This window comes from Apostichopus japonicus, chromosome 22 (assembly GCF_037975245.1).
Source record: "Apostichopus japonicus isolate 1M-3 chromosome 22, ASM3797524v1, whole genome shotgun sequence".
In the NCBI taxonomy this organism is placed as follows: Eukaryota; Metazoa; Echinodermata; class Holothuroidea; order Aspidochirotida; family Stichopodidae; genus Apostichopus; species Apostichopus japonicus.
In genome coordinates this window covers 4915467-4938490 of record NC_092582.1, presented here as the reverse complement: position 1 = coordinate 4938490, position 23024 = coordinate 4915467, and the positions used below count along the sequence as shown (strand labels likewise).

General features: G+C 38.8%; 1 protein-coding gene across 2 annotated transcripts in view; it reads right to left on the bottom strand.

The window, feature by feature from the left end:
- Window positions 1-19800, bottom strand: part of LOC139963504 (probable helicase with zinc finger domain) — a 33434-nt gene extending 13634 nt beyond the window's left edge. Inside the window, exons 1-7 of one of the 2 annotated variants that reach the window (XM_071964329.1) lie at window positions 19355-19800; window positions 12598-12683; window positions 7039-7120; window positions 5906-5952; window positions 3157-4159; window positions 1655-1871; window positions 467-860 (exon numbers count right to left, since the gene is read on the bottom strand). In XM_071964329.1, coding sequence (XP_071820430.1) covers window positions 467-860; window positions 1655-1871; window positions 3157-4159; window positions 5906-5952; window positions 7039-7120; window positions 12598-12683; window positions 19355-19358 — 1833 coding nt within the window. In that variant the 5' untranslated portion in view covers window positions 19359-19800. Of the gene's footprint in view, window positions 1-466; window positions 861-1654; window positions 1872-3156; window positions 4163-5905; window positions 5953-7038; window positions 7121-12597; window positions 12684-19354 lie in introns of both variants that reach the window. The other variant, XM_071964328.1, reaches the window with a different exon arrangement.
- Window positions 19801-23024: the final 3224 nt, after the last annotated feature.

The window sequence follows — 23024 nt, the reverse complement described above, 5'->3', positions numbered from 1 at the left end:
GCACCATTTTAGCATTTTTGCTCCTCATTGTGACCAACGTCTGGGTTTCCACCCACTCCCTCCTCCTCCTTCATCTATCTGTTCACCTAAAACTGTGTTGCAGGCACTGCAGTTTAATGATATTGTAGAATAGCGCCCTCAATTCAGTTGATTCACTCTCTCTTACAAAATGGCACACCACCCTCCCCTACAGTTGGTAGGGTGGGCAAAATGAGGCTCCATGCAAAAGGTGCTAATGAAAGCAAAATTATTTGTAAGAAGCAAGAGTATAAAAAGATAAAAACGAATCAAGCAAAATTAAGGCAGGTTTTTTCCCGCTTGCGTTATATATGTTAATTGCTTTAAAGCACACACATTGTCATTAGAAATCCAATTGAAATCATTTCCATATCTACTGTCAAAATATACATATTAAACGTAGCACCGAATTTGTACTGCAAGTGTGAAGAATAGATGGTATAATCACCATGGGAACCGATATCTCTGCAGCTGTCTGCGTGGTAGTATTAGGTATTGTGTTCTGAAGGGGTGGTGGTTGTATTGGATGATTGGTTGCTCTCGATACTGGAATACTAGAGACCTGACTTCCTCTTGAGGGTATGCCTAAACTACCTGTGGTTGATGGAATTTGTTGTGTAGATGGTGTCTTTGGATAAGTGTCGGGTTGCCGTGGCATCGCCGTCCAAGGGCTCTGTGTTTCAGTCACTTTCACATCTCTTTGTTTGTAGCCGTAACTTTTCTCCTGCATCTTCATTCGATGTCTCTCCTTCCATTCTCTCAGTTCATCTTCGCTATGTGCAAACCGACAGAAGTTATAATCGTCTGCGAGTCCAGAATACGAGCAAGTGCCCATGAGGTTGCTGAAAGGGAGGACGGACAGATAAATTAAAAACTTAAGGAAACATTCATGTAACACTTTTCCTTGAATGGTAAATTGTAACATCTGGACAAGTATTATTTGCTTGGAATCGATTAAGAAATTCAACTTGAATGTGCCTGTTGCAGCTTAACAGCAAAGATACAGTGCAATTCATTTTTATGTGTTAAAATAATAAATCAATCCTTCTTTAACTTTTGGAGGTTCAAGAACCATATCTGAATAATCTGCAGGTATCACAAGCATCGAACAATGAAAGTAAGCTGACAATCTTGGTTTGGCCCAAGGCATTATAGATTTACGACACTGCAGAATGTAACCTCTATTAATGCTCAGATGATGTTACAAGGGTGACCCTGCAGTCCATTGGACACATGACACACACAACTCAGTTGCTTGGGTTCAAAGAGCTCTAAGTGACAATGTTCACCAAAAACACTTCAGAATTATTAAATGGTTTTCAAATATTTATGGATTTGTTCAAGATAATGGGTAGATTATCAGTTTTCAGCTCAATGTGGAGTCTACTGAACGTCAACTAGGCCTAATTTACTAAAGTTTCTAAGAAATAAATTATAATACGAGAAATTTGACCACCTCGGCAACACATCATTCAACACAAATAGCACATTATCTGCATGAAACAAACTTGTAATAACACTCCAATCCTACCTACACACCCCTGAACGGTAAACAAAGGGTTTAAAATACAAACATTTGGTTGTATCTGTCAGTTTTAATAAACATGCAACGTTTGCAATTTGAAACTGTACGTACTATCTGCAGAGCCTGTAGTTGCCACTAAAGACGAACGGAGGTTCTTTGTGTTTCCATTGATGGCTTTGTTTCTCTTGGGTGTCCTCTGCCGAAGGAGGAGGAGGAGGTGGACGAGGAGGAAGAGGAGTAGCAGGAGAAGGAGGAGGGAATGGAGGAGGAACTCCATGTCCAGAAGATCCCTTTCGCTGAACACTGATGACTTCTTCAACAGTTTGTACTAGAACGACAAAGAAGAAAAGTTGTCATACATGTAAACATATAGACATATGTATATATATATATATATACATATATATATATATGTATATGTATATGTATATGTATATATATATATATATATATAAATATATATATACATATACATATACAAATATACATATATATATACATATACATATATATATGTATATATATGTATATGTATATATATATATATATATATATATAGATATATATATATATAGATATATAGATATATATATATATATATATATATGAGAAAGTTAAATTTAATACAATACAACTCACAAAATATTTTAACATTGACTATATAAAGAAAGTCACTTGAAATTCCACAAGTAACAATAAAAAGAAAACAAATGAAAAATTATCCTAATAAACCTTTTGCGTTAAAGGATAGTGATGCTCCTGACATGAGCAATATCTTTGTCAGTCGATTTCTCAGTGCAACGTATTAAACTGTTGAATCGGACACACGCACACACAGACAGACATATATATATAGATAGAGCTGAACAGACGAATTGATAGACAGATCGATTGATGGATAGACAGAAGGATGAACGCACAGACGGATGGACAGATGATTGGAAAAATTGCATAAGCTCCATTAGTTAACCAAGTTAAACTGTGGGATGTCTCTGCTACAGGACATGATCAAGCATCTTCGCATCCATATGCTGATTATGAAATCCTAAGCATGGATCCGTGAGTGACCCGCAAATGGAACTATAACTGAGCCCAAATTAACAACTTATCAGCCGGTCGTGTCCGAGGATTGATTCCTCTCCCATCAAATACGGCGTGACAAAAGCCACGGCGTTTTATTGTTGCAAAGTAAATTCACAGGAAATGTTTAAAATCTTGAAAAAGATTTCATTATTTTTGAAATCGAACGTCAACACGTCACATTAATAGTCCCACCATGGACCCCTGGTAAAGTTAACTACTGTACTTTTACATATTTACATTTTTACGTCGTACTATGACATAGGAAAACTTACATTGAAATCATAGCAATATTGAAAACTAAGGTGAGGCAGCTCGGGTTTGTGATTGAGGGTGTTGTGTTGGCAATCAAAATGTTTATATGGTTTATTCCAACAGCTCGTCTGAAACAACTACTGAAGAAATTGAAGAGGGGGGGGCAAGAGTGGCAGTTGAGTGGTTGGTTGAAGGGAGGGGTGGTCAATTAAGGGGGTGGATGGAAGTTCAACTGCTTAATGGTTTTGTCCTAAAAACTACATCCTTATTATACTCACATTTATAACTTGCTTGATATTGCCACAGTTCCATCTCTTCTTCACTATGGGTGAACTTGCAACTTTGACCCATCCGTTCTTGGTAGAAACAGTTTGTGGCGTACTTGCACATGACGGGCTTTGTGAAAGGTGACAGCATGGCGTTCCTGGAGGAGACACCCACCCAGGATCCCGACTTAGTCAATACCAGATAGACCACCTGCTTCCAGTCGTGTCTGTCCGGAACGCTGCAGTAATTCACGTTCTCCCGTTGGTGGTTACTCGGCCCTCCCTCGGCACAGATCGAGCAGACTTTCTTGAGACGGTGACGAAAGGGGACGATACCGTTCGTCACGGCGGTGACGTGATTCGACGTCTTTTGTGGTCCCGTTGGGGGCGGCTGGTGATGAGCGGGTGTAAAATTACCGTGGCTCGAGTTTGGAACACCCGTCGGTCTTTGGCCTTCTCCCTGTTCGTCCTCTCTCCCCCTCAGGTAACTCAGCAGCTGCTCTCTGTCGAACGAGGCTCTTCGTTCGGCGTACCAGAGCTCCTTCTCTTCCTCGCTGTGAGCAAAGTGACACCGGTGTCCCTTGCAATACGATTCGCTCTGGAAATGGGTGCACATCTGAAAGTATCCGTCGTGGGAGGGATTAGTACGAGCACGGATCAGTCCCCATCCGTCACCTTTGCTGCCGATTTGACAAAGTATCTGATCCTTGGCGCATACGTGACCCTGCCATTGATAGAACTGGTAGGCGCTAAATCCTTCCTTTTCTGGATTTTTGGTAAAGCATTTTAGGCAAGCTAATCTGAACTTATATTTTCCCAACCAGTAGTTAAAACCGTCGGGATTCGGCGGAGGGCGACTGCCATAGGTTGACGATGGTTGATTGGTCACTGGGGGGGTGATATGGGTGACAGCTGGCTTTGTTTGTTCCACTTTTCTGTGACTGGGCCTGTTGAAGACTGCATGTTGATGTGAGACCCTCTGCGATGAATTCCCAGAGAGTGGTATGGAATTCCCCTGCTAAGAGATGGAAACCAAAAACCAGTATTACCACTTTGACAATCACAGTATCTGAAGAAAGTTCAGGTACACGGATAAAGAGTCTCCTTGAGCAAATTCCCCGAAGCTAACTGGTTTGGGGATTTACGAGCAACGATACTTACCTGTCCCCAAGTCTGCAAATGCACTTTCCCATCTAGGTAGATACGAAAGTGCATGTGTTGACTGGGAGACAGGTAAGTAAGAGAGAAATGAAGTAAATCCTTGAAATTTGAATTTCCCCAAACTTCAACCGATATTTTTGCACCATATGGACTATAAAGAATTGGTGTACAACATGCATCTGTTTGTTTCTGGTTAACTAAGACATCATTAGGTCGGCAGTGAAGTTACTTTGGTAGTGGAATCATTATACTGACGCAGTGAACTAACTGTGGTAGTGGCATCATTATACTGTGGCAATGATATTATATTTCGTTAGGCAGCGATATTTCGTAAATTGTCAGATTTAGTTACTGTAGGCAGCGATGTCAGTCAATATGGGTGGATGATTTCAATAAAGTCAATGGTATACACTGCTCAAATGATGGACGTAGCAGTGTTGCATTACAGGATAAAAGTGATGAGTGATAAAGTGACGTGATAAAGTGCTTCACCTCACATCTTGAGATTCCTGCATATAATTTTCATATCTGTTCAGATTTGCAATATATAAATAAAAAGCCTAATTTCGAAGCTGAAGTTTTGAATCCAATACTTTATCGGCAACACTTAGGTCCATATTGACAGATAAATGGTAGAGACTATGAGTTTATTCCAGTTTCTAAATTAATTCCTACATAATGCTTGAAACAACCTTGACCCCCGTATGGCAGTTTAAGGGTTTTAAATCATTCGATCTAATTGTCACACAACACAATACAATGGTGACAATGTGACACCAACCTAATCAAAAGAAAAGTCAAATGGTTTCGTAAACACTGGAAATACAGCCGTTTTGTGGTCGATGATCCGTTTCAAGGTCTGACACTTTTTCTGAATAGGGAGTTTCTGCATTGAAAATGGTTCCTGTTGTGGTTTTATCTGTTATCATGATACCTTGTTTGACTGCTAGAAAAAAACTAAATCCCTCCGTTACATTAAGGGGACCTATATTCCTTGCAGGAAATCAGAGACAGTATATTGACGTTAATGCCACCACGATGAGATCAAGATTTTATAGTTTACTACCTGCAGACTGCATGTTTATTAAAAGGGGGAGCAGTAGAATTTTGAAGGCCGCCCGACAGTTTCGCTGTTTCAAGGATGACGACCAAATGCCTCACTTTTAAGAACACTGCATTCAGCAACAAGCACTTTACCAAGATCATGCAACCGAACCAAAAAAAAGTAACTTCAGAAAGTCTTTAGATATATCTGCTTTTGTTTTTAATGTTTTCCATGTCAATTCATCAACTATATGAGTTATATTGAATAATTGATATGAGATTTGCATATAAGTTACATTTGAAATTGTCAACCACCACAGATAACATTTTCATGCTGTCTCTACCAAAGGAAGGAAGTTCATACAGGTAAACTTGAAGTCAATTCAGGGCCTTTCTATAAACTCAGAACATGGATCACGCATGAAATCTGTGGACTGTCCACCAGAGCCAACCTCTAAATGAATCCAGCGACCAACCCATACATAACTGAGCCGTGACATGGACACGTATGTGGTTTGGCTCCATGAGTACACCGTTCTATATCATATATACTCACATTGCCGTTCGATACGGAGCTGTTGTCACCAAACCAATCCTCCTGTCCTGCAAAGAGATGAATATTTAAATATGTTAATCAAACTGTGGTTTGCAGTCAGCGGTAATTAGTCATCTCTCATCATTCCAACTACGCCAAAATTAACCCTAGAATTACCGTCGAAACATTAATGTGAATAAAGAAAATGATTGTGAAAAAAGAGAAGGGAACGCAAGCACCCCGAAGCTTGCTAAACTTTTGACAATGTTCTTATTATGAGCAAAATTATGGACACAGCAAATTTTGAATCATGTTCGAAACACAAATATTCAGAAGAAGTTGTCCTGGGGAACCTCTTCCTCTGATACAAGACCAACAAGTTTCATTTACATACAACTGCCATCGCTATACCTGCCCCCCCCACCCCCCAAAAATATAGTCGGTCAACACTGGTATCATCGCCAACAACTTTAAAATATCCAGCAGCCAGCAATGAATACCGGCTTTTACTTGTTAAACTACTGCACCTTGCAAGAAGGGAAGGGCGGTGCATTTCACATCTGTCATTTCAGATACCATTGACGCTTAGGGGAGGAGTGCCAAATATTTGTCCATCCTTCCCCCCCCCCCCCACCTCCACCCACTCTCACACACAAAATATACTTGGAAACAAACAAAGAAAATTTATGGCTAGAACATGATTCAACTAGTGACCCCTTGATGAACTCTTGTAACCCAGAGGTCACAAGGTTATAAAACCTCTTCTAGCCCTAAATTGTCTTTGCTTTTTGCCATGGTCTTAAATTTCTCTGTCGGTTTTCATTATTGATTCATTTAACTATATTTAAAAGAAAAACTGTTGGGAAACTGGGAACGTGTTCCTTCTATAGAAAATAGATTCAAGCAATACACCGACCGCTCCCCCTAAAATGTATTGGGCCCCTCCTTAAAGAAGAAATTCAAGCGGAGGCATGCTGCATGGACGCACTCAAGACATATAACATAGGACCGGACAGGAAAAGGGACAGACAGTTGCAAATGAATGAATGGGAAGGGAGGAAACAGATTTTAGAGTTTCTCCGACTGAGGGTCCATCAGCCTCATCTCTTGGTCATGGTTCCAATTGCCCGATACCCCAAAATGTAAGTTTGTACCTGTGGCATTGATTAACTCTCTTTGAAGGCTTTGAGTTGGTTTTGGTAGTACTGTTCCATTTCTTCCTTTCTTTCCCTTATTCTGCACAATGGAAATGAATAGAAAAAGCAAGGGTGAAAAAAAGGGAAAGTGTTATTTTTTTATATTATTATTATTTTTTATTTTTTAATTATTATTATAATTTTTTTTCCCCCCCATTAATCAGCTTATTGTAGATTGGTATTAATGTTTGATAATGAATACATAAGAAGATCCCATTCAATGAAGCAGTTCATTAGCTACTGAAGACTGGTCAATATTCATTTCAAATATAATTTTAAAAGAAAATAAGACACATTTTTGAATATTTTTAATTTGCGGAGTGGTTGATGCCGACAAGGAAAAAACATCTTGATAATAAACAGAGCAACATAATAGAATCACTTAATACTCACTAACGAATAGTTAATTAGTGAAAAACATATATAGCGGATCGTGTGAGTTTACTGTACATGCAATAATATTTTGTAGATTTTGTAAAACTGCTAGAGTAGAAATAAATTTCCAACCAAATGCAAACAGTTCCTTTGAACAAATGGCGATGTAATATTTGAAGACGACAGAGCCTGCATTATATATTAAGTTTTGAAATGGTTAATTTTTATGAGCTCAATTAACACCCTTAAACATAAACCACATCTCTTTTGGCTTCATATATCAGATTTCATTTAGCAAATCAAAATTGCACACCACAACCAGGGAAAATGAGTCATTACCGACAGTGTAATTTCTCTGCAGGATACAACAAGTGCATTTATGTACAGTAGGTGAGAAAGAGAGCGGGAAGGAGGGGGGGGGGGGGGGTTGTTGGGAGTAGTTTTGCAAATTTATGTGAACATACACAACCAAGAGATTAAAATATTCCCAGTGATTACCAGTGAAATGATATATACATCTATTCATAAACTGTGTATTACTGAAAGGTAAATAAAAACACTGTAAAAGCAAAAAGTAGAAAAATATTCTATTCTAATATTCTATTATATTAAACAATTTGACAATTCAATAAGATTGATCCACACCAAGTATGAAGTTAATCCTTTTAGAACTTTTTGAGTTATATGTATATACCGTGTTTACAAGCAGGTGTCACACACTGTACACACTCACACACACATACCATCGAAATCACATGGATTCCTTTCACCTCTGGCAAGGAATCAAAAGCATTTAATCGTTCTGCATTTTTCCTAATAAACAAGCTTAATACACAAAACCAGGGACTTTTCAATATGAACACAGCTACTGTAATTCAGTCTCATTTCCTAGATCTTGAGCCTAAAATGCTCAAAAAATTGTAGTGAATTAAAGTCGTCTTTCAAATCTAGAAAGATCCTTACCATTCAATACAAATTTTGAACAGCTAACCATGTTATTCACAACGAGCGTGAAAAAGCAAACATACCCGCCACTAAAGTGATTAGTCATCTCCAAATCTAGAAAGATCCTTAAAGATATTACAAAATTTGGAAACGGCAAATAATTGACTCAGAACATGAAACAGCAAAACATACCCGCCCCATGCCAACAGTGTTGTAGGCTCATTAGTCCTGGAGACAATATGGTGGATGGATGTTGCTATTTACCTACAGCCTGTTGTTGGTATCTCTTTTTATAGCTAAAGTATGTCATAAAATCCCAATGTTTCGACTGACCCATTTCTCCCGCTTCCTGCTCTGCAGCAAACAATTAGTTTGTATTCCAATTCTAACACTGATGCAACCAAAAACACCTACTGTACATAGATCTATTGAGGTCATATTCAGAAATCAATAAATGTCATTTTTTTGATAGCCAAATTTGTGCTATTTTTAACATTCATATACTGTACATTACAACGGTAGACTTAACATACATGGAAGATGAAAGTGGGCGGTGCCTAAAGTGAGGGCGGCGCGCAATGCTAAAATGTTCCAATACCGCAGTTTAGGTAGATACTGTAGGTTAGTGCATACATATGTTGACTATGAGACAGGAGAGAGAGTCTAGAAGCAAAGTAATATATTATTTTACAGACTTATGAAATGTACACTCATCACCAGTATGTTACCAACACTGACAGATCACCAGCATTAATATTGTTGCACGTGTGTGTTACATACATACTGTATACAGTAGTCTTATATGGTAATAGGTAGGGAATTCTTACACTGATATTGTTTGTGGTACAATAATGCAGCTTTGTGTGGTACAATACGAATCTGCTGAACAGGGAAAATCATGGTTGCTTGCTTCAATGCTCTATGCAAACAATTGAACAGTCATGAAAGAACACCCACAGACAGGCAGACACACACACTTACTTACACTGACCTAAATGCAGTCTGGCTACTGCTGCTCCATTGTGAAGTCAACTATTTAATAAATACCCAGAACATTTTTCTTTGATCCTTGCAAACTAATTTCTGTACATGTGACACAACTACAGTATTACTTGGCTTGAATTGACATATAAGGGGCAAGATTATTCCAAGTTTAAGAAGGAGAGATAATCAAGTATTGCTGACGAAGGTACCAGGGGGACCGAATATTCCAATATATTTTCTAAAACTTTACTCCTTATTTGTCAATTATGAGTCATATCTTCTTGGAGTAACGTGGATTTTGGTTGTATATATATTGGTTATATATATGTATATATACCTGTATATATATATATATATAAAAATATATATATATATATTTATGTGTATATATATATATATAAAAATATATATATATATATTTATGTGTATATATATATATATATATATACTGTGTATATATATGTATATATATATATATATATATATATATATATATATATATATATATAAATATACATATATACATATATATGTACATACTTACATACTGTACATATGTAACAGGGAATTTCCAGTGTACCACAAATTTACAAATGTGACAGCAAATTTCAACAGGTGCAGTGAATCGCACGGTGCAATGTACATACTACGTGTCTTTACCAGCATTATTCTTACTCTGTTGGGCAATATCACACAGACTTGAGAATAGAAACCAATATAGTCTAACCTCCATAGAGTTGGGTATATAAAGTTCATTTACAGCAGGTGCGTATCCAGGATTTTCTAACCCGGGGGGCGCGAATTACTATCTAAGCGGAGCGCCACCATCGGTTGGCGCGGAGCGTACAGAAAATTTCTGGTTTTGATACCCCCCAGATCACCGGAAATGGCACTTCTCGGGCTTGAAAATGAGCAACCAGATGTACACTTTTGCCTGAGAACCAAGTATTTCCCAAAAGTTTTTTCCATCCATAACCTTTTTGAAGATTGTCACCAGTCACACATCATGTTCGACCTGATTGCATGTCCTATGGATCATTGCTTTTGTAGGTTATTCTACGTCACGGCCCACAATATCCGAAAGCCCCACTTTTCAAGGTTTTAAGCCCATTACTTGTTGAGAATTTGAAAATTCACTTTTCTCGTGAATAAAATCACTTGAAAACATACCCATAATGTTGCACAAAATTCAATCTATAGACAACCAATATAGAAAAACCTCCTTGAACCCCTAACAGACAGGTCAAAATTGAACGAGTAGAGGAAAGTACAGTATGATGAAGAATGTTGGTCAGGAAATTTTGGAAAATTCCGACACAGTTAATTTATTGGTGTACAAATATTAAAACCTCTTATAATGGCTTTTACAAACTTCGTTGAAGGAACAGAAAAATAGCAGATATTTCCGATATCAGGTATATAGAAACCGAACACTTCACTCATAGGCGTAGGTCCCGTAGGAGGCGGGGGCTGCAGCCCCCCCCCCCAATTGTTTTCCCATTTTTTGGGGGCACCTACTGAAAGAAAAATAAATAGCAATGAATAGCTTAAAATGATCTCCTTGGTAATTTAAATAAAGTTGTAAGCTTGGCCGACATTACCTTTGTAAAAGAGAGTTTTGACATAAATGGATCTGTATGCTTTTTCTCCATCTACATAAGACATTTGGTTGTTTACATTAGCATCCGGCGGTATACTGTGCAACTTTGACGGACCGTAAGGTACACGATGCCATACAATGTAATGACCGATCTTGCCTATATGATATTGGCATCGACATGTTGAATGCGCGCTCTGCGGGCGAAAAATTTTGGCTTTTTTTTCGGGCAAGTCATTACAGCCCCCAAATCCAATCTGGCTCCTACGCCTTTGACTACACACATTGACAGTTTTTGAGGCTGTACATCGTGGAACATGCATTTCAATGCTCATTGATATGATGTTATATCTGCTCTTTGCTTTACAAATTCGAACAGGCGTGTAGCGAGTAATTGCCAAGGGAGGGCGAAGCCTGTAGGCAAACTATCTAAGCGAAGCGCCACCATGAGTTGGCGCGAAGCGTACAAGAAAAATTTTGGCCGAAAATGCCTCCCAGATCGCTGGAAATGACACTTCCCAGGCCTTGTAAGTTGCATCTAAGCATTGTCTATTTTGAAATTACTAGCGATGTCATAAAGAAAATTTGCTCGGGGGGGGGGGCGGCCGCCCCCTTCCCGAAATGCGTTATGTTCCCGACGACTCGGTCGAGTTCAAGTACATTAGTGAGAGAGGAAAAACGGAAACGTCAAAAATGGAGTTGTCGGGGTAAGGGGTAGGGTGAGGCGCACACCCCCTCCGTAATCCTTGATCTATCACTGGCTACCCTGTGTATATAATAGGGATCTTTCTCTTCCCGAGGTCTTGCCTATCTTCTACTCCCTCCTTTTCTCCTTTTTCTCTCTTTTTTCTTTTTCTTTTTTCCCTTCCTTCCTCTCCTCCTTTTCTTTTTTTCCCCTCCTTTTCCCTTTTTTCTTCTCTTTTTTTTCTCTCCTCTTTTCCTTACCCGGGGGGCGCGCGCCCCCAACGCCCCCCCTGGATACGCACCTGTACAGTATATATGCAACTTGTGAAAACCTTAAAAGTTCACAACATTTATGATTTTAGTACTGTATACTGCATCAGGAGATGATATCACTAAAGAAAAAATCTAGGATTTGTATTGACACAGTCCCAAAGAAGTTTCTCAGTTTAATGTTGATATGTACTATATGTAACTGCCCGAGTTCAATGTCATGCTCATTTCAGGGTTTACACTGTTACACTTTAGATTAACACAGTAAACAAAATTAATTAGTTTGCTCAGTAAATATCATTATTCCAAATTAAAGGCAAATTGGGGAGAGGGGGGGGTCCTTTCAATATTGCTAATTTATGAGAGCTCTGGTTGTCCCTATTATCTCATAGTGTCATAACTATTGTTTTTATCTTCTTTTATCATTCTTATTTTATTCAATTTGATGGAATTTTGTAACTACCTAACTGACTGAGGTCAGATTCCATATGTAGACTGATCTTAACTGATACAGCTGACACATGTTGATACAGCTGTGTGAAACTTTTGTCACGAATGTTTGTCATTTTATCCAATCCAGGAGATGGGATGGTGCAGTAGTACAGTTGAGACAGGTAAGAGAGTAGTGAAGAGAGTCTTTGAAATCTTAATTGTTTTCTTACCTTGACAACTCTCTCCCAGCCTTCTCCATCTTCAGAATCATCGAAGCCTTCGGCCGCCTGTGTGCCATCTACAATCGGATCAAGATCTGGAACACAACATCAAGAACAAACATTTTAAGGTGGTTGCTCTCTTCAATTTTATGATAAATTTCTCATCTGAACATTCGCAAATTATAATTTATGGTCAGATTAATCTGATCTCAAGTTTGATCGTCTTAATCCTACGTCAATTAAACGTACGGTATTCAGTTACCCATTACCTTATACTGTACGGGTAGCTTGGCACCTCACAGTATGTATTGATTGATCAGTATTGACAATCTCATGGTTCGAGCAATGTCATAGATCCACTACTTAGCTTCCCTTTGAGATGATGAGTATGCCTTTGAAACTGTGTTCTAAGATTTAGTATTTAATGCTAATCCCAAGGGTAGGACTGCTTTTCCAAACGGTCGCCCGGCCCTTGACCAACCTTCAAAGGAAAGTGTAGGCCCCAATACTTTTTTAAGCATCCCCTGAATATCTGTACAAACTAACAGAAAACGTAAGTATAAATAAATATAGCACAGATCAGCTGTATATTTAATAGGAACTTCCTTCCTACTTCCCTGTGAAGATCATCATATCCAGGTCTGCTCCCTAAAGCGTTCAATTCAAATCAAGTCGCACCTGAAATGCAGGCTTTATGCAGCCACATGAAACAAACAAGTACAGCATTTTAACAAGACAAAATTTGAGAAACTCATTTTCCAAAGTAAAATGACTATATCTTTCATTTGTGCAATGCTGGCACAAAATGGACTTTCCCACACATCAATTAGTGTTAACTGGTATCAAAGAGGGCAACAGCATTTTGCTGACCTGGCATTTCAGCATATTGTCAAGGCTATTTGCAAATGGCCAGTTATAATCATAGAATAGTAAGTGTAGGTACTGCAAAGGAGGCCACGGAATGTGCACAGTATATATTGTCTAGTAAGTAAATGCACGACTTTGTTGCAAATGGCCAGGTTTATGACAGGTCTACAGTATCATAAAAATGATAAAATATTAAATACTGCAATGGCCACGGAATTGGCACAGCATAGAGTATTGCGTTCAGCATCTTAATCACATTGATTACTGTAGGTAATGATATTGGTGCTATCCATGGGGCAAATGACAAAGTCAATGGCACTGCTCGCCTTTGCTGCCCGGTGCCCAATTATTGCATAAAACGCAACAACTTCTGAAATTTAGTTTTGCTTGTGCTGGTTTTATAGTAAAGAGCCCTGGCTAATATTTATTCAAGTGTTATTCCACACAAAGGTGGACAGGACCACCCAATTTTCAAATTTGTCCTAAGATGTGAACAAAATTTGGTATCAAAACTAAGCTTAAAGTGTGAAATTTTCAGATTAAATATTTTTCTTTGTAAATATTGATGTTTACACACTTTTCAAAATTGTCCTAAGATGTGAACAAAATTTGGTATCAAAACTAAGCTTAAAGTGTGAAGTTTTCAGATTAAATATTTGTCTTTGTAAATGTTGATGTTTACACACTTTTTATGCAAATATTGCTTCAAAAATTAAAATTATGAAATTTGACAAAAAATAATTCTTAAAATATCGAACATATTTTACAAAACTGTAACCAACTGATTTTTCAACTTTCTGCAGTTTTGTTTCCTAACATACTTGCATTTTGACAACAATATGAGCAATCTTTGAATTTTGCCCTGTGTTCCACTTAAGCGACCACAAAGCTAACATTTCGTCAAAATTGTCAAGCCGGCACCGAACACACAATGTTAATATTTTGGGAAATATATACAAATAGGAATTAATTCACACTTGCAATGCAAATCAAACTCTTACAGGCCTATAAAATCCATGCACCCGATGAGAAATTTCATAAAATTGCATAGTTCATACATTTATACCCATTAGAGTCACATTGAAGAATACGTGTGTCCTAGGGTGGCCTCTTCCCTTTTATGTTGTTTACTTAATAATGCAAGTATGCCATATACAGGGTTCTGCCCAGGGTGGATTGAGTGCCGGCAGGACTATCTAAGCGGAGCGCCACCATCGGTTGGCGCGGAGCGTACAAGAAAATTTGGGGTTTTGTAAACCCCCCAGATGGCCGGAAACGGCCCTTCCCGAGTATTCTGAGCCACATGTAGACAGCTTTGAAATGAGATCTCATGTCTGGAATTTTTCATAATTAATGAAAAAAGTTAGGATAAATATCTGGAGCACCAGAGTACAGACCAGCCGGTGGTGCCTATTAAATAAATCATTCAGGCTGAGATGATAATTTTAGATGGACAGTGAGTGAGAGTCCACTCCCAAATAAAGACGAATCATAATTAATTATGTATTCTCTCTCATTTATTCAACATCGGGCCTATGAAATCGGTCCATTGAAAGGATATCACATAATTACAGCAGTGACTGCCGACTCTGATCACTCAGCAGACGCAGTATGTGAGTCTTCGATTCTGTCCATACCATACACGCATAGCACGATATCAAGGCCCATCTTTATGAAAGTTACCCTTGTAATCACATGTTTTAGGCCACTTGGCATGATTAACTCAATGCTAAATATTGTTTCCATGTTTTTGTAGAAAACGTAAACTCGGCAAAATACAATTAGTTGTGATTTTGTAGATATAAATGAAACTATCAAAAGTAAGATCGGGAGTTGGAAACGGAAAACAGTCATTGGTCTGGAATGCGGAACTCTGGTAATTTTTACTAAGTATGACACTGTGATGTGTTGGATATTTTGAACAGTTATGAACTGGATTCCCCTAGTCTCAAACAGATTGTTTCTGGACGTTCGACCCTCCGGCTATGGAGCTATTTTTTGGAGTTCATATCGAAAATAAGTGCCGGTCGGAAAAGTCACTCAGGCAGATTGTGGCGGTCGGTAATTCAGCGTGCTGGTCGGGCCGACCGGCGCCGACCGGCAGCGGCAGAACCCTGCATATATACTAGTGCATGTCAGTAATTCTTTAGTAAGGAAATGCCCTCCCTATGTACTGCATGCACTGTTGTGTAGGGAATGCTACCACTTTACAGCACCAATTCCATGCAGAGACCGGTTACCTGTAACTAAAGAAGCACACGCTGAACTGTACCTATACAGTAATCTGCAAAGTGCAGTGTAAATTATTATGTATAACTACAGTAGTTTAGGTTTGCTGCATGGTGGCTAGATCATACAGTAAGTTTGTTTGGTTTGTTGAGAAAACAACGACAGTCAACTAAATGAAGACTTAATCCATACCAAATTATTAATTATTGGACATAGTACCAGCTCAATTTTTGGTTACCATGGTGAAATTATATGAACAAAACCAGAGTTAACATTGAGATAGAAACTGCTCAGCATTTTGCATTTGGTCGCCTCTTTCTACTTTTTTGACATGTACATCAAGTTTTTTACATATACTGTATATAACAATCACAAAACAGCAAACTAAGATATTAGCAAAGTTTTTCCCTGCCAACAACGTTAATTGGCGAGTAATTAAGGATATATGCAGATAACGAGAAAAGTGTCCACGACAAATTCCACATTTAAAATTAATCGAATACAGTTCCCCCAAACCCACTAGTTTGAATTCAACCAATCAGAGATGCAGGTATAGTTATGAGCCGTTGCTAAAAATAGATTCAAGACTTTACGTTGGTACAACCAGGGAGTTGTTATGGAACTCCAGTACAACTGCCATATAGACTGTGCACAAAGCAAGCATGGTGTTGTATTACGTACAATTGGTCAATGACGTTCGTAGTGTTTAAATATTCATATTATGGGCGAGGTTTATTGGGATCCCAACGGAAGATATCTTGGAGAAAAACAAAGTTGAAAGTTTCAAATTTTTCAACTTTTATGCCACCATTCGAAGAAAGATTTACATAGATAAGCTAGTTATGTATGTCGTTATGGCATAGTGGAGTCAGTGAGGTTGAGAAAAATTATAGAAAAGGACGCAAAATGCTGCTTCAAAGATTGCATATATGCTGCAACAGTGCCCTGAAGTATTGCACCTTACTACATTTTACTACACTGCTCTCACTTTGACAATTATTTTTGTAAAGGATATGGATTGAAAGGAAAAATGTTTTCGTGTCCCCACAGAAATGTGGCACATTTTACCGACATATTTTCTATTTACTGTAGTAAAGTGAAATTTTGTAGTGTGCACCCGCTGTATATTTGCATGTATTATGTAATATGCTGTAACAGTCAGTTTGTAGAGTTAGTTGTTTGCACATGTGGTTCTTCAGTTCTGTATACGTCGTTTTAATGGCAGCATCGTCCCTGCAGAGCTCCGGGGCATCGCCTCGTAAACCCCTTATTAGTTTGGTAATATTTCATTACTCGGTTCGTCAATAGCCCAGACTTTATCCATATCTTTACTGCCTGAAGTCCGTGAGGAGATGTCAACCTTCTCAGAGGCAGGATGCCTCAGGTTTTTAGATGGTTCGGCTTTTGGCTTGAAGCCACTGGTTTCCAAGATGGCGGACCTACTACAGTATATCGAGCGAGCTAGCGCTGATGGAGTCTTGATGTACGCGACCTCCTGTACCGCGAGCGAAGAGTCTCCTTCGTCTTGTTATCCGCGAGCGAGCTGACCCCAGTATAGTAAGGGATTAAGTAACACATATTATTATTGTTTAAATGCCGTACGTACCCTTTTTGTTAATTAATTGAATCAGATTTTAAGTGTTGCCCCTCTGGCTAGGTTGTATTTGACTGTGTAAAGTACATATATTAGGATGTGTTTTTGGACCTTGGTCCTATGGGTTTATAGCGTGTGTTGTGTACACTGTGTAGATCAGTGGTTGTGTATTGTTAAGCACATGGGTGCTAGTAGTATTGTGTACTTTTATACTGTGGAGTGACAGTACCCGTTAGGTTGGGATTAAGTTAAAGAGAGTTATTAACAGTTACGTGTATTGTACTGTATTGAGAGATGATTATTGTACCTGTATTTTGAGTATTGTACTGCTCGCAGTGTAGGGAGTGTACGAATTTGTATTTTGTATTTTGAACATATTGTTACTGTTGGTGACTATAGATTTGTCTCAGAGCTTGTCCTTTTAATCTTAGCCTTTATGGATAGCTATAGAGTGCCAAGTCTCTTGAGAGTTTGTGGGTTCAGGAGGTGGAAATTCCTGCTGTCTAGGAACAGTTTAGATGAAAAGGCCTATAATGTGTTGCAGCGGCATGTGTTGCCCTAGGCTGGCCATTACGAAGGTGTTAAAATTCCTCACCTGTTGGCAAACGTTTTATATTATTCATGCAGTTTATTTCATAATGTTCATTTTACATTTTTCCTTATACACTTATGCATTGTTGTGCAGTGCAGTATTGTAAGAGTACAAGATTGATTGCAGGTATTGATTCTTTTATTGTATTCATGTCGTATGAATATTACTTAGTTTGAGCATACTGTAGGTTCCGTGCATTTGTCATAGTATGGAGTATTTGAGTATAGGTTTTTCCCCGAGAAAGGATAGTTTTAATAAGATAGTGAAGAGTCCCTTGAGCCATTTATTATACAGAGCCATTTACTGTATACTGTCATGTATCATGATTTGTTCATTTGTATATTTTCATTTTCATATTGTGTAGAGCTTGTAATAAAAGTCAGCTGTTGTTTCAACGCAAGAACACTCTTGCCTCCTCATTGATCACTTATGAGTTCGAAGCGAAGGACCCCAAACCCGGTAATTTCCCCCGCCATCCGCGGTTCACTTCATTACTTCCAATGATTCAAAAGGACCATGCGATGTACAAAGAAATATACTTATTTGAGTTTGATTTGCCATCCAAAATCATGGATATTTTAGAAATGTACTTTTTTTCCCCAAGTACTCAGTTATGAGACCCTTACATAATTTATATAGTGGTGACTTTGATACACAGTAGACTTTGATGTGTGTGTATCATTTGTGTTTGGCATATTCATTCATTTACAACTTTAGAGAATCTCCCTTTACTTTTGAAAGAATTATCAGTAAGGGTGAAGCTATTGTTGACCTGCTTATTTACCCTATTTATGACTTATGATCCACACTAATAAGTGTAATTTAATAGGCAACCTGTAACATCCCAACCTCCAGACCTGCACGCAGGGGCACAGGGAGTGGGTGTGACAGACACCTCCACGGCCCCATTTCAAAGTCCACATTATCCTGGACTCCTGGGTAAAGTCTGGTCTTTGCTGCAAGTGAAGTTATCACAACCAGAATAAAATGTCACACAGCAAATTCAACTGGTTACAAAATATTGCACAAATTAGAATCAAGGCAACCTTGATTATACCACACTAGACCTCTTCCCCAGAATGGTGTTCAATTAGACTGTCCAAATATTCAGTAACTGCACTATCCCACAGAAAATCCTTTGTAGCAGCCTGAGTCCCACCAAAATAATTTCACTACCACTGAGCACAATCGGGATATTAATAACTCCAAAGTAAATGTTACCTAGCCTATGCCTTAGAAGTGCTCAATCCATTGGAATGGGGGTATAACATCACCAATATTGGAACTTTCTTCGTAACTTTTCATTTAACATGTGCCTCAGTTCACTCATCACTGTTGCTTAGGCTAGTGTATGCTATTGCTTAGGCCTAGGCTATACCTAGTACTAGTTGACTATTGGCTACAAATATGACAGCCTAACGTTAGGCAAACTATTCCAAGCAACACCACCTGCAAAAGGCTGTAGCATAAGATCATGTACTTACTCATTATGAACAGATATATAGTTTGATCAATATCCCAGTATGGCTGAGGTCGAGCTTAATCCCCTAATGTCAGAAGAAGAACATGACATTGAACGTCCACTGTGAGAATATAATTTTGGTCAAGCTTTAATTCATCGTCATCATGCATTCCACCGGTGTTTGTAATTTGTATCTCACGTACCCAACATGCACAACGAACTTTAATATTAAACTGCATTCATCGACAAATCGTATATTATGTGAATACACAACTTCCTTTTAGGTTTTCAGTGATATATTGATACAAACTCGCATAGAACTTGTTTTGCAATGTCTTCCAACAAATATAATTATCATTGCTTTTAAGTTGATGGCAAACGTTGCAATACCAAACGTGCAGTACACAGTATATTACAGTGACCTTCCTTGGCAAATGGACACTGACTCGTGGGTGACGGAATGGTGAAACTTACGCGCGTATACCTGACCGGAATTCCCCGGTTTCGCAATTCATCATGTCACTGGACAACTAATTCGAAGAAACGCTTAGCGGATTATCAGCTCAGGATATTGGGTTAATACCAGCAACTCGTTCAAAAAATGGCGCAGTTACCTAAGGTTTCTTAGGATGTATGTTGCTTGAGGTATATATATTCATACATCCAGGTGGAGAGTTAAAATGGGAAAATGACTAAAAATATATAGGCTATGCATGGTTTGCATCTAACACATATATAAGAGGGCTGGAGATGGGCTGGAGAGGATGGAGAGAGTAAAATAATTTAAAATATATTGGCTTAGCGATTAATTACCATGAAAACACACTGTGTTATGAGATACAAATTGAAATACAGCCACCGATCTCAGGGTATTACTGAGGGAAATTGATCGGGCGGAAATTGTACTAGGTTAGACTTGCAACTTATTTTACCATCATGCAATGACATTCCGTCTTCAACAGGGCCTTAGCCACGGGGAATGTTGGGGAAAGTCCTTCCAGGTTCCCCTCTCCGGAGGGGCGGGAGAGGCTCTCCCACTCCTCCTCAATAAACGTTCAGTGTTTAATTGTATAGCCACATTTGTAACCTAATTGGTGAAGTTCGCATCACAATGATAAAACACGGCGTGGTTAATCAAGCTTGCTATGTTTCCAATGAGCTTACAATGAGTCCTTTGTAGTCATTTCCACGTGCACGTAATCAATCAATGCAAGGTGTTAAAGTAGCTAGGGTGGGTTTGAAGGATTCTTGTATTCGACAATGAGGAACCACCACAGAAATAACATATAAGCCATAACGCATCTGCCAAGGGCGGCGGAACCGGGGGGCACAGGGGGCACGTGCCCCCCCCCCCACTTTTCCTCAGGTTAAAAATGTGCCCTTTTTCTACATAAAAATTGAGGTGTCTCAAGATAGCAAGAGGCCAGGGAACCAGGGAATGAACACTCGGGAAGGGCCGTTTCCGGCCATCTGAGGGGTTTGTAAAACCAAAAATTTTCTTGTACGCTCCGCGCCAACCGATGGTGGCGCTCCGCTCAGATAGTCGTGCCTTTACAACTTTGCAAATCCTGGCTACGCCCCTGACTTTTAATGAATTTCTGTGGGTCAAACTCAAAGCTATTTCGAATGGAAAAAATTGTTAAGATATTAACAAGAAATAAACTCTAATTCGGAACATTCCTACATTAGCAACTAGCATGATTTCACCTCATTCTGTCTTCAAAGAAAACTTGTTCCTTGTTTCCCAATTTGCACATTGGATATTGCAGTGCTAGTATGCATTTTTTCCTTGAGGGTGTGTGGGGGGGGGGGGGGGGAGCGTTGATGGAGTGATGTGTATACGCAAATAAGATAATACAATAAGAGTTATAAAGGGTACTAAATATCAGGCTGCATCAGTCCAATCGAATTTCTGCAAAGTGCCCTTTGATGTCGGTGCCCCCCCCCCCAGATTAAAAGTGCTTCCGCCGCCCTTGGCATCTGCTGACAACAGTACGCTTGCAGGTATTTGAAGGCCACACCATCTTGTACACCCAAACATGTGACTCGCTCAAAGTGGGGCATATATACGTACGTTATAGTAAGGTTTCGACGAAATCTTAAAGGGTGTAAAGACTCGCACAAAAAGAAACGTCTAATGCCGGTAATCTGACCTAGTTTCGAATGAGGAGTAAGAGATAAGTGTTAGACACCACCATCGATACCAGAAAATACACACACAGCTTGCTACCGTCGAAAATTAGACACTAGTGTACAGTCAGTACATACAGCTGCAGTCGATACCCACAGCACAGTGTATAAACGATACAAAACGTCACTCACAAGCAACAGAAATAACTTTTTCAGAAGGCCGCTCACGGTTTGGACGAGTCTTCAATGCCTTTAATCTTATTGTCCAAACATCTTTCATTTTCACACAGAGAAACACTAGAGATGCACCAGATTAGCTCCAATTTTTTTTGAGGGGGGGGGGGATACTAGTTGAAACGAATTACAACTCAAGGGTATTTAGTCAATATTCAATTCTTACTTTTTGAGAAACAAAATATTCTAGCATGTTCCCAAATGTCGTACAATCTTACGTACGGGCAATTATTGCATACATAGGGCACAAAACCTTTACTATAGCCGTCTACATCGTTCAACATGTTTATTTTTATTAGAACGAAATGTATGGGAGACGGATGTACAGAAATGTGTGGGAACCTTGGGAGTAGTATGTACTCTGAGTTGGAGGGGCACCAAAGATTTATGAGTGGCACCAACGATTTATGGAGGGGCACAAATAATTCAAGGCACAATACTCATGTTTTGTTACTTGATGGTGGGAAGAATTAATGGGATTAGGGTGGGAGAACCATACATGAACTTGAAAGTAGAGGTGGCATGCCCACTGGGCACCATGAGCCATGGCCACCGGATTGCTAGGGAGGGGTTAATATTCAAATGGAATCATATAGCCACATTAGACAAAAGTGAACTTATGGTAAAGACTGATATACACTGAAAAGTCATGTTGAGGTTAAACAATTTCTTGTCCGTGCTAATGGATTTTATTTAGGTTTTTTTACATTTTTTATCAAGCAAATTGTCCCAAAATGCTTGAAAAACTAAATGAAATCCAGTCTAAGACATATATTTTTGTCTATTTCTGTTTACATTTTTAACTTTCCTCAGTTTAACCAAGTGTTGCTTCTGGAAAATTATTTTTGGGTCATTTTTAAAGGATTATTGTAACCTACAAAATTGAGAAAAATAGCACCATTCTGCATCTAGGCTTTCCTTAACTTAAAAAATCTCAATGGGGAGGGGGCACCCCTCCCTTTATACCCCTCCCCCAGGACAGTGATCACTTTGTAAGTTTAATTAATGGAAAATATAAAATGGTAGGTCTTAACAAAACAAAAGGGTAGAGGGACCAGTAAGAATTGGAAAGAAGGCAAGACATTGTTGGTACTTTGATAGGCACCCCACTGAATTGTTTTTAAAGGGAGAGAAGTTACGTTAATCAAAAGAAGACCATGTTGAAGAGAGTGCTGAAGAAAGACAATTATATGAAACCATTATTGACCTCTTCAATGAATAAATGAATCGGTGTATATGTTCATAATTGTACATGCACTGGAAATTCTAGTGTCTATAGGCATATATGGAACTGACTGTAAAGGTTAGGGAGGGCAGTTTCTTGGTAA